Below are 15,251 nucleotides of genomic sequence, written 5' to 3' on the forward strand. Positions count from 1 at the left end.
CCCTATCTTTAAGAGCATCACTCTCAGCTTTGGGACATTGCAAATGTTTAAAGCAGATGTACAATGCATGCTCGACAGGCCACATCAGGCTTTTCTGGAAAAACAAGGTCAGGCCGAATTAGTTTTAAACCAAATGGCTTTCTCATATACCACAATATATATTAACTTTTCTTATTGCTTTTCATTTATTCATCAATGAGAATGGCTAAGTGGGTTCCTGCACATGTTCCACACAGCTAAGGCAGAAGCAAAGCCCTGGGGCAGGAAGCAACAGATAGCAGTGCAGCTGAGGCAAGGTGCTGTCAGCTTGCTAAGTGCAACCGGTTGCTGGAGTAAAATGTTAGGCTGAAAGGACGGGAGGTGGATCAGAAGAGCTTTCTAATATACAGTGGGATAAGTGCTCTGATAAAGGAATGTTAAAATACTATGGAAACAAATGGGAAAGAGGAGATGATCTTTGGACTTTGAGACATGAAGTGTTGAGGACTTATTGTAATTGCTTCACCACTTGTACCTTTTCTTTGTCTTTTTAAATATCAGATTAATTATATTCATTATCTTCTGCCCCAAAAGCCTAACATTTTAAAAAGGAGGAAAAAAACTTAAGTAATTTTTCTCTGGCAAAATTTTTTTTAACGTCAAAAAAAATATTTGGGGGCTAAAAATAAAACGTGTATTTCCCCCTGGACTGTGACTTATACTTTACTGGAGCTGGGAGAAAGCACCTGAATAAATATACAGACTGTGCAATCTATTCAGGTGGTGAGAAGAGAGAATCTGCATGACACTGTAGTGAACAATTCAAAACACAGCAAGGAAATGCATTCATGCATACATTAAACAAAGGAATGATTATTCTTTCATGGTCCTGAAGTTGAAAAACAAATTTGAAACAGCTATTACAAACACCCACTCTCAAATACTAAGTTTCTATAGGGTGCATCGTTTGTATCTTACTAATGGACAAATTTTCCAAAATTCTGTGGTTGAACTGCATGCTCCTTTCAAAAGAAAATGTTTATATAATGTGTTTTTGCTTGCTTGTTATTGGAAGAAGGAAAACATTTCTTATCTAGATAAAAGAAAGTTAAGAGATGTTTTAAAAACATCTAAATAGATAAAAAGAAGATACATATTAGGTTTTAGAAAGTTCACAAACCACAACATTCAAATTCAATATTTTATATGGTTGTGAACGTATCTAGAATATTTGTGCTTTACTCTTTCCTCATAAACAGCTATGATTTATATCTGAACCTATGATTCAGAATGATTGATTCACTTCTCAAATCAGGACACTCTAAATATATCTTTTTTTTTGGATAGTTTTATATACATTTATAAAATTATTTTAGGTAATTTATAAATAAATCATCCAAGATTATTTTAAATATGTCTTTCCTAACCAAAACTGGCATATCATTACCATAGCAAATTAGTTAGTTGCTATTGTCAATTTTTAAAATATTTTCTGAATTTATCTAAGATGCCTAACACTGCCACCATGATATGCAGTTAGAAAGATACTTATAGTGCCTTTTGTAAAAGCCAGCATTTATCTTACACTAGCTCTCTTTTCAGACAGAGAACACATTTAATAAATGAAAAGAGTTAGTTGATAAGCCGTATTTAACTGGCATTAGTGATAGTTCGAGGGAAAAATATAAACTTGAAGTTAACTCCATTTTATTTACAGCTTATTTTATAACAGTATTTTATTAAGGTATAATTTACACGTAGCAAAATCACAAATCTTAAATACACAGCTTGGGGAATGTTGACAAATGTATGCAGTTACATAGCCATCAGCCAGATCAAGACACAGAACACTTCAACCATCCCAGAAAATTCCCTCATGGCCTGTTTCCAGGCAATTTAAATCCCCTGCCCTCACCCAGAGAAATCATTGTTCTGATATTTACCACTATAGCCTAGTTTTGCCTATAATTGGCCTTCATATAAAAATAATTATACAGGATGTTGTATCTGGTTTATTTTGCTCAATACAATGCTTCTGAGATTCATCTGGGTTGCTGCATGTATCAGTAGTCCATTCTTTTTTATGAGTAGTATTCTATTGTCTGACTATATCTACAGTTTCTCTATCCAGTCCCCTGTGGATGGAAATTTGATTGTTTACAGTTCTTTGTTATGAATAAAGCTGCTATGAATATTCATTTCTCTTGAGTATATACCTAAGAAGGAAACTGCAGAATCATAGGGTAGGTGTGTATTTAACTTGATTAGAAATTTCCAAGCAGTTTTCCAAAGTGATGGTACCATTCTACATTCCTACTTATAGCGTATGAAAGTTCCAGCAACTCCACATTCTCATTAATGCTTGGTATTGCCGGTCTTTTTCAATTTTAGCCATTTAGCCATTATGTATATTTTTTAATTTTGGTCATTTAGTGGTATCTTGCTGTGGTTTTAATTTGCACTTTCTTGATGGTAAGTGAGGTTGGGAGCCTTTCTATATACTTATTGGCCTTTCATATATTTTCCTCCGTGAAGCATCTGTTCAAGTCTTTTGCTGCTTATTTGGCTTGTCCTTTTATTACTGATTTGTAGGAGTTCTTTATATATTCTGAGTAAGAGTCTTTTGTCAGATACATGTATTTTAAATGTTTTATTCCTATCTGTGGCTTGCCTCTTCACTTTTTTTTTTTTGTGAGGGAGATCAGCCCTGAGCTAACATCCGTGCTAATCCTCCTCTTTTTGCTGAGGAAGACCAGCTCTGAGCTAACATCTATTGCCAGTCCTCCCCCTTTGTTTTCTTCCCCAAAGCCCCAGTAGATAGTTGTATGTCATACTTGCACATCCTTCTAGTTGCTGTATGTGGGACGCGGCCTCAGCATGGCCGGAGAAGCGGTGCGTTGGTGCCCGCCCGGGATCCAAACCCGGGCCGCCAGTAGCAGAGCGTGCGCACTTAACCGCTAAGCCACTGGGCCGGCCCGCCTCTTCACTTTCTTAATGGAAACTTTTGATCAACAGAAATTTTCATTTTTGATGAAGTCCAATTTCTCATTTTTTTTCTTTTTAGTTAGTGCTTTTTATGTCCTATTTGAAAAAAATCTTTGTCTACCCCAGATTGTGAAGATTTTCTCCTAGAACTTTTTTCATTTCACCAGTCACACTTAGGTTAATTTTTCTGTAAGTTGTTAGGTAGAGGTCAATGTTCTGTTTTTTTCATGTTTTTTCAGTTATTCCAACACCATTTGTTGAAAAGACTATCCTTTCCCTTTTTAAATACATTGGCACCTTTGTCAAAAGTCAGTTGACTGTATACTGTCTTCTTTCTGGTTTCTCTATTCTGTTTTATTAATATATTTGTCTAAATCTATGCCAAGGTCACATTGTCTTCATTACTGAAGCTTAATATTAAGTCTTGAAGGGAGGTAGTGTAAGTCTTCCAATTTTGTTCTTTTTCAAAATTGTTTTGGCTATTCGAGATCCTTACATTTCCATATAAAATTTGAATTAATTTGTCAATTTCTTGTCAATTTCTACCCTAAAAAAGCCATCTGGGACTTTTAATTGGGATTGCATTGAATCTATAGATCAATTTGGGGAAGTAAATTGGCAGTTTATTTTCTCCTGTCTAAAGAAGTCTCTAGGCAGGCAGTCCAGACATGACATACTATTACTCTATTGCACTGTTTGGAACCCAGGGTCCTTTGTCTTGCTACTCAGCTATCCCTGGGTTGTCTCTTCATTGACACAAGGTAACTAGTGTTACCTCAGATATCAATTCTGCAACTCAGGAAAAAGGAAGATGGGAGGGCAAAGGAGCAAAGGTAAGGGAAAGATGAGTCTTTCATCTTTAAAGCCTCTTTTCTGGAAGCCCCACCTAACACTGTATACTTATATCTCATTGACTTAAACTGTTTTATAGTGTCATTTCTATCTGCAAAGGAATCTGGGAAAATGTAGTTTTTGAGCAGAGCCCCTAAAAACTCAAGTTCTGTTCATAAAGGAGAGGAGAAAGTATATTGTTGGGTAGACAACTAGGTATCTGTACAAGTAACAAAGGTTCTTCTGCAAGACTGCTAATCTCTGAGTTAAGAATGCTGGTGGAAGGATCAGGTTTGGTGGAGGAGTTCATAGATGATCTATCTACTAGATAACTTCAAGCTCTGAACTATATTATCACACAGAATTTGAAAATTCTAGATCAGGAGTATTTGATGTTTACAAAATAAAATGAAGACATTTTGATATCTTGTTTAACAGCATTAAGAAAATGTCATTTATTTGTAAATAAAAGCAGAATCTGTTGCTCGAATTCAAGACTATTTCATTCCATTTCCTTCTACAGAGTAAAAATAATCATAAGACTGAAAAAACTGTTGGTTAAATAACACATGTATCTTAATAATGCCTTAACAGATGTAGATGTCCTGTTCAACTGAAATAGGTCATTGTTTTCTACTCATTTCAAGAATGAACAGAAGATTCCAAGTAAGGAATTATTGTCTATTACACGGAGCTCAAAAATGTGCAAATAAGATGTTCCAGTCTCAGGCTGGCTGAGGTTTAGGGACGTGGGAAGAGAAATAATGATTTTGGTTGACAGAGTCAGGGATATTTGGGGTGACGGTGATGCAAGGCATACAGTAGAACTCATTGACATGATGGCTCCTAGATTAAGTGACTGAGAAAACAGTTTAACTTTGTAGATAAAATCATCTACAAACTTTATATTTTCTTGTTCATACACAATTTGCCACAGAGATACTATATTTTCACTGAGCTCTATGAAAATATTTGTTGTTGAAATGTGTTCATGGTATCTTGAAAGAGATTATACTTATTATTAGTTTACCTTAAAAGGTATAGAGAAGAAATGATTGATATGGTCATCTACTACACTCCTATATATCAGGTTTCTCTATCAGCCACAGGTCTGATTCTGGTTGTTTCCATTCTTCTCCAAGCAGTGAGTTAAAATCGAAAGGCTTGAAGTATTCCAGGCGATGGCTACACATAAAGAAAAAGAAGGTGGGAATTGAAATGAATTATGCATTTGTGAAATAGTTGTCCTGAAGGGCTATTTATTTTGGCACATCTGTGATATGACAACATTCTATTTTAAGAATACCTAAGGTAAGATGTAGTCTATGTGTAGAATTTTCTCACTCTAGCTATCAAACATTCAGCTCTGAAAACTTTCACTCACAACTCAAAGCACTCTCCTTTCAATTCTACAAATAGCTCCTTCACAGCTAGGGGGAGAAATAAAAATCAACCCTCAAAACCGGACTCATTCCTTCTAGCCTTAAACAAATCATATTACACTCTTATAGATGTTAAAGATCTTATAGATGTTTTTATATTCGAACTTTGATGCAATTTGTCAGTCATATAAAAATTGTTTTAAAAAGTTTCAGCTCCGTAAATTATAGACTCCTTCACCAAAGCAAGAGAGGTTAATGTAAGAGTGTTAATCCTAGTTCTTTTCTTTTTTTTTTAAGATTTCATTTAAATTTATTTCTGTTAACATGTTGTAAACAAAGGAAATCAAATACAGAAGTGACCCATAATAATATTAGTACTTATTTTGAATAAAATACATTTAAGCTTTCAAACATAAGTACATAGATTGCATTTCTTTCTTTTTTTTTTAAATTGAGGTAACATTGGTTTATAATATTATATAAATTTTAGGTGGACATCATTATATTTCGACTTCTGTATACACTACATCTTGTTCACCACTAACAGTCTAATTTCCATTTGTCACCATACAAATGGCCCACTTTACCCCTTTTGCCCTCCCCCCACTCCCTTCCCTTCTGGTAACCATTTATATGGAAGATAAAAAAGAAAAAAAAACAGAAACCTCACATAGGTACCTAGTTCGTTTCTTTCCAGGGAAACCATTTAACTATTATGAAGCTTTCTATTGTGGCTTAATAAGAAGAGAAAGGCTTAGCTAACATGCTGCAGTGGAACTCAGCTCTAGGAAATCTCTCTGCCCTGGATCCACCCTGGCCAATGGTATAATCATACGTTTACCTGGGGTAAGCCTCCAAGAATGTATGTATCCTCATTGAATACAGGAAAACATTAGCTGGTGAAGAGCCAGAGAAACAAGCCATCTTCAAATGAAAGCCCTGAGTGAGTTGCATCTAGATTCCTGTCCCACTCTGCCCACCTGGCCAAGCTGAACCAGTTTTAGAGTCACAACCATCAATCCCAGATGAAGAGGTTAAGGAAACAACAGTGAAGGAAAAGAGAAAGGAAGGCAGAAAGAGGCTATCAGAAAGGATCAGGACTGGGGAGAAAAGCACAGGGAAAAGTGTGTCAGGCAGAATAAAGGAACAGGCTACAAGAGAGGAAGGCAAAGCAGAATGAAGTAAGAGCATGACAGGAAGGGGAGGCTAGCAGGGAGAGAAAGGACAGTGTAGCACCGTCCAAGGCTAAAAAGGCAGGAAGTCAGTCTACCACTGTGCAAAGCCCACTAGGACATCTCTGTCGGCTCTTCTAATCATGCAGACTCACCAGACTGTCTTGGCAGCACCGAATACACTCGGAGAGATACAGAGCAGGAATGTCAGCTTGCCCCAGGACAGCACCTGGCTTTCCTCCCTAAAGGAGGAGCGTTTGCAGCAGTCCATGAAGTAGTCACAAGGCTGGGCAGGAGCTATATACTCCTTAAGTGGCAGCTTCAGGTGCAAAGAGATGAGACTCAAAATGGGAAATTGTGGGAGACCCCTTGGCTTAGATACCTGCTGCCCCACAGGAGCCAACATCTCCTGTAATAACTCCATAGGTATAGCTTCCAGGGTCCCCACAGGGAACATGACTGTCAAAGGGAAATCCCAAGGCTGTGCTGGCCCCACCAGGTATTTATAGTTTATTCATAATTCCTCTCAGTCCAGATGCAATTTACCAATTAGGGGTCATTTTTAGCATAAGCAATATTGCCTAGAAATATAGTTGACATTTTTATGTTCACGAAGTTACCAGTAGAAGAGAATTAGAGAGGTAACTGAAGGTCAGATTCTCAAGCAGCAGGAGGAAGGATTTATTAACCCTTCGCTCACACCAGGAAACATGGATGCCTCTGGCCATCTAGCTCGCAGAGGGCTCATAAAGAATTTGCAACCATACTTCTACACCAGCTGTCGCAATACTCACTAAGCAAGTCTTTTCTCATACTGCTATGGAAATAGAAGTGCTCTATTGGCAGCAGTGAGAGAGACCATGTCTGTCCAAAGTCAGTCTGTCAAGTATTTACAGAGGACCATCAGGGAACATAGGACTCTGCTAGGTGCTTGTACACATATGTCTTCTTTGACCAAAAAATGTTACTACTGCTCTATCAAGAATTAATTTCCAAAAAACTCTTACAGTTGGAACATATCTTCATTTATTCTCTACTTACAAATCAGGCTTTTGTCCTTGTTGCACTTCTTGCTGAGGTACAGGGTAAAGAGCTTCATAGCTTCTTTTATCTTTTGATCCATGAATTGCAAATGAATTGAATTTTGTCACATTTGGTGGAAAATAACTCCAAGGAAGGCAAGCTTTGCCTTCCCATTTGGTCTCTCCTCTGGACACTTTGAATGACAGAGCAAGTTCCTGCTACAGAAACAACACGTGAAACACAAGAGGTATATTCAGGTTTACACTTTTAACATTGTACACATATATATACATATCTTGTACACTTAAAGATTTTGTCTCATCTTTCCATTTACTTACTTTCCACACATTTCTTCTTCCAGAGAGTAAAAGCACCAAATGCTGTCCATGGCTGTCAAAATTAAAATTCCTCATGAGTGTTTGAAAGAAACAAACGTTATTTTCTTCACTATCTTTCATATCTGCAATGTGTGTGCTTGTAATTAAATTGCCAAATAATTAAAATATGTGATATTACTATTGGATAATTATAAGGAGAGCCAGTGTGTTCAGTTACTTAGAAAGGACGTCTTTGAGTTTACCATTTTCCAGACAACCGCAATCAAATGCATAAAGCTACACATGGTCAGATTGCTTTTTTTTTTTCTTTTTTTAGTGAAGAAGATTGGCCCTGAGCTAACATCCATTGCCAATCTTCCTCTTTTTGCTTGAGGAAGATTGTCCCTGAGCTAACATCTGAGCCAATCTTCCTCTATTTTGTATGTGGGTCGCTACCACAGAATGGCTTGATGAGCAGTGTGTAGGTCCTCACCCAGGATCTGAACCTGTGAACCCTGGGCTGCAGAAGCAGAGCATGTGAACTTAACCACTATGCCACTGGGCCAGCCCCTCAGATTGGTTTTTATATTCTTTAAATAAGAAATTATATAAAATACTTCAGTTGGTTAGATGACACAACGCATGAAAAAGGGGCAGGGGAGTATCATGGTATGTGCAGTTCATAATAAAACCAGTTTCAAAAACTAACGTACCCTAAGGGAAGCAGGCACCAATTACCGAGGCTGAATCCAACAACTTTTCTAAAGGTTATTTCTGTAAGAAGCTGTCTTGAAGCTCATCAGGAAGATGGAAAATAAAAATATAGATTGTCTAAAACTAGTCAACAGGCTGAAGACTGTCCTTGACTTGTCTGTCTCTTGTGTTTTCCTGCTTTCTACCATCAGCTCAGACACTAATGTCACATTTCCAAAGAGAAACACAATATATTCTCAAAAGGAAACTCTGATAAGAGAGTATAATTGGGATTTTCCAGGTCAGTAAGAATCAAAGGATTTCAAGCTGTTATATGAAGCAAATTTGTTGTCTCTGGAAAAGACTATATATAAACATTTCTACACAGATGATCTGTTGTGAGCTTTTCAGGGAGGATTTCCTTCAGTAACTATTCTAACAGAAGACAAGTATTCTTTTCCAGTTAAAAGTTCTCTGCTTATTTTTATTGTATGCAACTTTAAGAATATCCTAGGAGGAATAAAAGTTCTTGCAAATTAAAACAACAATATTCTTCATCTTGCTTTCCTAGAGGTTAATTAACTATTACAAGAGTTGACTGCCTGAAGCAAAACCATAATTCTTGATTATTAACTGTCCTTATATATATGAAACCAAACTACTCTGAGGATTTTTTTAACTTTTAGAATTTGTTAATTTTATACATATGGTAATTATATAATTTCTTAACAAAAGAGAATCTGATTATCCTATTCATCTAGTGCTAAGTCATCACTTTATGAAAATAAACTATCATCTAATAAAATTAAAACTAAGTATGAAACTTTAGAATTCTAGCAAATACAAGTTCTTCACTGTCTTCTAGACAAGTTATAAACCTATTTGCCTTAGCTTTCTCACCTGTGTGGTGAAAGTAATCACATAATAGTTGAACTTTTCTTACCTCACATGACAGTTTAAGAGAATTAATCATAGTTTTCAATAAAGTATTTTGGCATGTTAGTTGAAAGGTGACACACAAAGATATATGATTATTCTGAAAGACATAATTGCAAACAGCTACATTTTCCACTCCAGGGTTAGCAAGAAATCAAAATAAGGGGAAAGAAAATGATATGTAAAATCTCATTTAAATTTGTTGTTTGCGACTCTCTGCCCAGCCTACGAAAGGACAAAGGCTACAGGATATTAGATACTGAGAGGTATTTAAATGTCATTTAAAATGAATAATGGCATTATAAAGAAATATTTCATTATTAAATATTTTACTAATTTAGAATTTGTTATAATTTAAATTACAGGTGGGCATAAATTTACTTTTCCACATCTACAGGAACAAGTTGCCAACTAGGTAAAGAGGGTTCCCAAGGGACTGGTTAAATTTGAACAAAGAGAGTCCAAGGTTAATATTTTTAATGAGTCTAGGAAAAGCCACATGTGATTTAGTTTTTATCCCTGGCACTGAACACAAAGTGACACAGTATACACTCAATAAATGCATGACGAATAAAGGAAGGAACACATGAACACACAATTATGTAATACATAAAATTAAAGTTTAATCTAGTCATTAAAAAAATTCCCTAAAAAAAACATTTTCATAAACTAGTTCAATTCATTATATCTATATGTCTCCCTTTATTTCTGAATAGCTAATATATAATAATGCAAATTTATAGAGTAAATAATGAGAGTTTATATTTTATAATTATTTTTAATTTTGCAAAAAAAATTATCTTTAGACTTATTAGAAAACTGCTTACATTAGTGAATTGAAAATAATAACATAATATTTTCAAACATTTATAATATATTCTAAAAATTATACATTTACTTGAAAATAAGGAATTATATATAATTCAGATTAATTCAGATTAGCATTCCCCCTAGTTGGTTGGAATTAGTGAGCTTTTACTATGGTCATATGATTTCTAACTAGAAAATTATGTGTTCAAATTATGTAGTAACGAATTAGAAAAAATACTTTACACTTACGGACAAAGTTCAACTTCTAAATACTGTTCGGTTAGGTCATTCAAGAAAAATGCTTCCACAACTTTTGAAAACAGAGATATGACATATTAAGAAATTTAATTTTGCTTCAAACATAAATAATTTATTACTTTAGAATATAAAATGAATTAACTCATTATTTTTAATTATAACTCTATCACCAATATAAAAAGGGAAAAAGAAAATAAACATACATTGCCTGGAAGAAGAGAGACATAGGAAATATATCATCAACTTTTTCCCATATCAGATTGCCGTAAATTAAAAATATTAATAAAGTCTAGTGCTGGTGTGGTTGTAAAGAAATGAACATTATCACACAGACTTTGAGCCAGTCATCTTCTTCTAAGAATTTATCCTAAGGAAATAATCAAACTTGGAAAAGAAGTTAGTATAACGCTATTGATCAAAGTATTGCTCAAAAATTGGAAATAATCTAAATGGTTATCTCTAGGGCCGGCCCAGTGGCACAAGCAGTTAAGTGCCCGCACTCCGCTGCGGTGGCCCGGGGTTCACCGGTTCGGATCCCGAGCGAGCACCGACACAATGCTTGGCAAGCCATGCTGTGGTGGCGTCCCATACAAAGTGGAGGAAGATGGGCATGGATGTTAGCCCAGTGCCAGTCTTCCTCAGCAAAAAAGAGGAAGATTGGCAGATGTTAGCACAGGGCTGATCTCCACACACACACACACACACACACACACACACACACACACAATAAATAAATAAATAAATGGTTATCTCCTATTATATAAATAAACCTTCTATTATATAGGAGAGCTATTAAATAAATTATGGAATTGTGTATTCCATGCAACAGAATACAACACAATCATTAAAATCAAATATATAATTAAATATTTTTTGATATGGGAAGATATCCATGATATTTGATGAGTAGGCTACAGAGCAATAACCAAATACACAGGAAATAAAAATGCACATGTGTGCCTGTGCCTAGATGTCTGCAAGATGTGCACAAAAATGTTATGACTGGTTATCTCTGATAGATGGAACACAGGTGGATGATTTTTCTTCTCTTCATAATTTCCTGGAATTTTATGAGCATGTGTTATTTAAGAAAATGTTTAATTATGAAAGTAATACATGCTTCTTATAAATGATTAAAACAATACTAACACACATGAAGTAAAAAGTCAAAGTCCTTTTCTTCCCACTTTGCTCTAAAACCTGTTCTTTGCTCTACAACCTGTCCTTTTTATGTCCTTCTAAAATGTATTTTAACTGCATAGATTTTTAAAAAATAAATATGGATTCATACTTGCCTACAACTTGCTTTTTTCACAAAAAAAGTTTCCAGCACATAGATACCAAATTCTTTTTAATTACTGCATAGTATTCTTCTATAGAATATCATAATTTATTCATATAATCCTTTATTGATGGACATTTACGTTGTTTCCAGTTTTCCATGTGTGATTTTTATAATAATAAAATATCTAAGATATATACATAGCTCCATCAACAATTCAGAGAGTCTTATTGTCACTAAGTTTCTTACCTAAACAAATTAGAATGCCTTCTGCAATGGTCAATTTTGTGTGTCAGCTTGGCCATGGTACCCAGATATTTGGTCAAACATTATTCTAGATGTTTCTGTGAAGTTATTTTTAGATGAGATTAACATTTAAATCAGTAGACTTTTAGTAAAGCAGATTACCCTCCATAACGTGGTTTGGTCTTATCCAATCGGTTGAAGACCTTACGAGAAAAAAGACTGACCTCCACTGAGCATGAAGGAATTCTGCCAGCAGACCACCTTTCGACTCAAACTGTAGTATCAACTCTCCCCTAGGTCTCTAGCCTGCTGGTCTACCCTGCAGATTTTGGACTTGCCAGCCTCCACAATTGCATGAGCCAATTCCTTAAAATAAACCTCTCTCTCTTTCTCTACACACACACACACACACACACACACACACATTCTATTGGTCCTGTGTCTCTGGAGAACCCTAATACATCTTCTGATTACAATTTTCCATCATCACCTTACAATCATTTTTTCACCTTCTCTGTATTAAACACTGTATCATATTCTGGAAGTAACTTGATGAGCTCACAATCTAATCAGACACTAAAGTGGATAACTTTAATAAGAATATCCAAATGGAGAGATGTATGAGTTGCTACCATAGAAAAAAAGAAAACAGATGCTTAGCTCAAAAAAATAGTTTAGGGAAGGATTCCTGGAGAGGGTACTATCTAAGCTCCATCTTGAAAGACGAGTTGGAATTGGGTAAAGAAGAATGATGGAAAGGGTATTCTAGGGCAAGAGAGTAGTGTAACCAAAGACACATGATTAGGAAATATCGTGCTTTATTTAAACAAGCAGTTCAGTGTTACTAAGTAAAACTTTAACGCAGGAAGAAGTGATGCTGCAAAGAGAATAAGGGGCCAGGTCATGAAAAATCTTATATAGAGATCATATTAAGAAGGGTAAAACTTATCCTGAGAGGACAGGGAGTCTGAGAAGATTTTTCAGTAGCTGAATGATGAGTTTAAATTTTCATTTTAGATAGAGCACTCTGGCTTCCAAGCAAAGAACAGACTTAAGGGCAAAAAGACTATTTAGGAGGCTCTGACCTAGCCCAGGTAAAAGATGATGAAGGCCTAATCTATGCCAGGGATGGGGGATGAAGAGGAGGTATTGAATTAGAGAAACATTTAGGAGGTGAAGCTCGTAGGACTTAGTAAATAAATCCAGATATGAAGAGTGAGAAAGAAGGATACCTTGGAAAGATCTCACATTTCTATATTTGGTGATTGGATGTATTATAGGGCCATTGATTGAGATAGGGCAATTAGGAAAAGAAGCAGGCTTGTGAGAGTAGTGGATGAGTTGAGTTTAGGACTTGTTGAGTTTGGTGTCTGTAGTAACCCCGGTAGATAAGTCACGTTGGTGTGTACACCAGTAGAAAGCTGGTATACACAAATTCTGTATCAATAAAAGACAACATATGTTTAACATATGATAAATTAACACTGACAAAATGCACGCTATACAGATGGATTAGAGAAAGTAGATGTTAGTATGGACTAGAAGAGTCATCAAAGGTTTCTTTGAAGAAACGAAACCTGAATTATATCTTAACTATGTGCATTAGAGGCAAGAGGAATAGAATGAGAGCAAGTACATGGGTGAGAATATGCATGGACAGTAAGACCATTTGCCTTTCAAGAAGTCAAGTCAAGAGCTTTGGGCTGAAGAAAGAAAGAGTGCTCTATCTAAAATGAAAATGGGCTGAATATGATAGCCCAATTCATGAGCACCCTCAAAACTTATAGAAAGGGTTTGAACTTTATTTTAGGGATAATAATGGTTTGTGATCTGGGGAATGGCATCATAAGGAGTATTTCAGAAAGATACATTTGGTAGCTTAATTAGGATACAGTAGAAGGAGATCATATAGCAAACCTGAAACAGTGTAATTTCATGGCATGTCTTTCAGCCTTCCTTTGATATGTGAGATTACTTCCCAGTATAAAATAAAAACTACATTTCATGTTGAAGTTGATGGTGTTTCTATAATAAGTAAAATACCCCAAAACTTCCATAAAGTAGGTTTATAAGGTTAAAGTGGCAATTTTAAGATACTTAAAGACAAAGCAGGAATGCTGAACTCTTCTTAAAATAGGTAACAGAAGTAAAGGAAGGAAATATGGCAGTAATTTAGAAGTCTGGAATTGTAATTGCCATTTTTCACTGTTCTAGTTATATAGTTGAAGACACGTAGGTAATGGTGAAAAAGTCAGAATGAGAGATTCGTAGGAAATATCAGAAACTGCACATGTCAGTTGCTCAGAAGCACTCACTTCCTAAAGCAAGATAAAATAATAGTTCTATGAGAGGTTATTATAAAAAGATTTATGTTTGCAATAAAATACAGTCCTTCCACTTACCTTCATAATCCCACAGTTCATTGAAAGGCTTTCCTGGTTCTCCAAGTGGAGCTGGAGGGTCATTGAAAAATGGAGCACTAACTTCCATCATCACTCCTCTGTCACCTGGGTTCAGCCTGACAAACACTGGCTCATGCTTCACTGGAAAACCATCCCAAGTATGTTCAATTTTAAAATCCATCTGAAGACTCTAAAGGAAAAAGACATATTAAAACAAACTCTTTTAACAATACACAACTGTTTCCTGTAGTTAGAAATAAAATGAAAATTTCAATGCCACATAGGTAGGAAGGCAGCAGAGTGACAAGAACATGATCTGAGAGTCAAAAGGACATTTGCATTATGGCAAATCACAGACACTGAGTTCTATTGTAAAACAGGTAGTTGGATCCTAAAAGCTTTAAGACTTTAGGTCTAGATCCAGCTTGAGTTATCTTGTAAAGAGTGTATCAAAATCATTTTTAAAAACTGTAATTAAGTCCACTGCTGAAATTATCATGTCCTTAACAACTACGAGCACTATGAGTCTATATATGTCATCCTTTGTCTTTTATTGTAAAATGTGCTGGTGTCTGAATTACTGGATCCCCAGTGAATCAAGATCTTTATAATAAAATTCAATTTGATTTAAAAAAAAACCTCTATAAATCAGCAGAAGCATTGCTGTTAACACCTGTTCTTTTGGATAAAACTCTTTTCTCTTGGGGATGGGAGTAGGGGGGCCTCTAACCATTGAAGGTTAGTAGAGTTTAATAGTGTCTTCCTTGGTCTCAGAGCATAGATTTTCTTAGCCTTTTCAATTTTTGATATTTCAAGTGTTAAATGACCACTTGCTTGGTTAATCCCTTCTCTCCAGTTGAAAAATGGAAACAATCTGCTATCACTTAAACTTTAAGATAGACTATCTTTTTTTTTGTGAGGGAGATCAGCCCTGA

General features: G+C 35.5%; 1 protein-coding gene across 2 annotated transcripts in view; it reads right to left on the reverse strand.

Annotated features, from left to right (window-relative positions):
- Nucleotides 1–15,251, reverse strand: part of C12H4orf33 (chromosome 12 C4orf33 homolog) — a 31,709-nt gene that overhangs the window by 7,760 nt on the left and 8,698 nt on the right. The window contains exons 4-8 of one of the 2 annotated variants that reach the window (XM_087437621.1): nucleotides 14,317–14,506; nucleotides 10,378–10,438; nucleotides 7,711–7,762; nucleotides 7,391–7,590; nucleotides 4,826–4,980 (exon numbers count right to left, since the gene is read on the reverse strand). In XM_087437621.1, the coding sequence (XP_087293747.1) occupies nucleotides 4,875–4,980; nucleotides 7,391–7,590; nucleotides 7,711–7,762; nucleotides 10,378–10,438; nucleotides 14,317–14,497 (600 nt within the window). In that variant the 5' untranslated portion in view covers nucleotides 14,498–14,506 and the 3' untranslated portion in view covers nucleotides 4,826–4,874. Of the gene's footprint in view, nucleotides 1–1,697; nucleotides 4,981–7,390; nucleotides 7,591–7,710; nucleotides 7,763–10,377; nucleotides 10,439–14,316; nucleotides 14,507–15,251 lie in introns of those variants that run through there. The other variant, XM_004426500.3, reaches the window with a different exon arrangement.

This window comes from Ceratotherium simum, chromosome 12 (assembly GCF_057802395.1).
Source record: "Ceratotherium simum simum isolate JZ-2026a chromosome 12, ASM5780239v1, whole genome shotgun sequence".
NCBI classification, from domain to species: domain Eukaryota; kingdom Metazoa; phylum Chordata; class Mammalia; order Perissodactyla; family Rhinocerotidae; genus Ceratotherium; species Ceratotherium simum.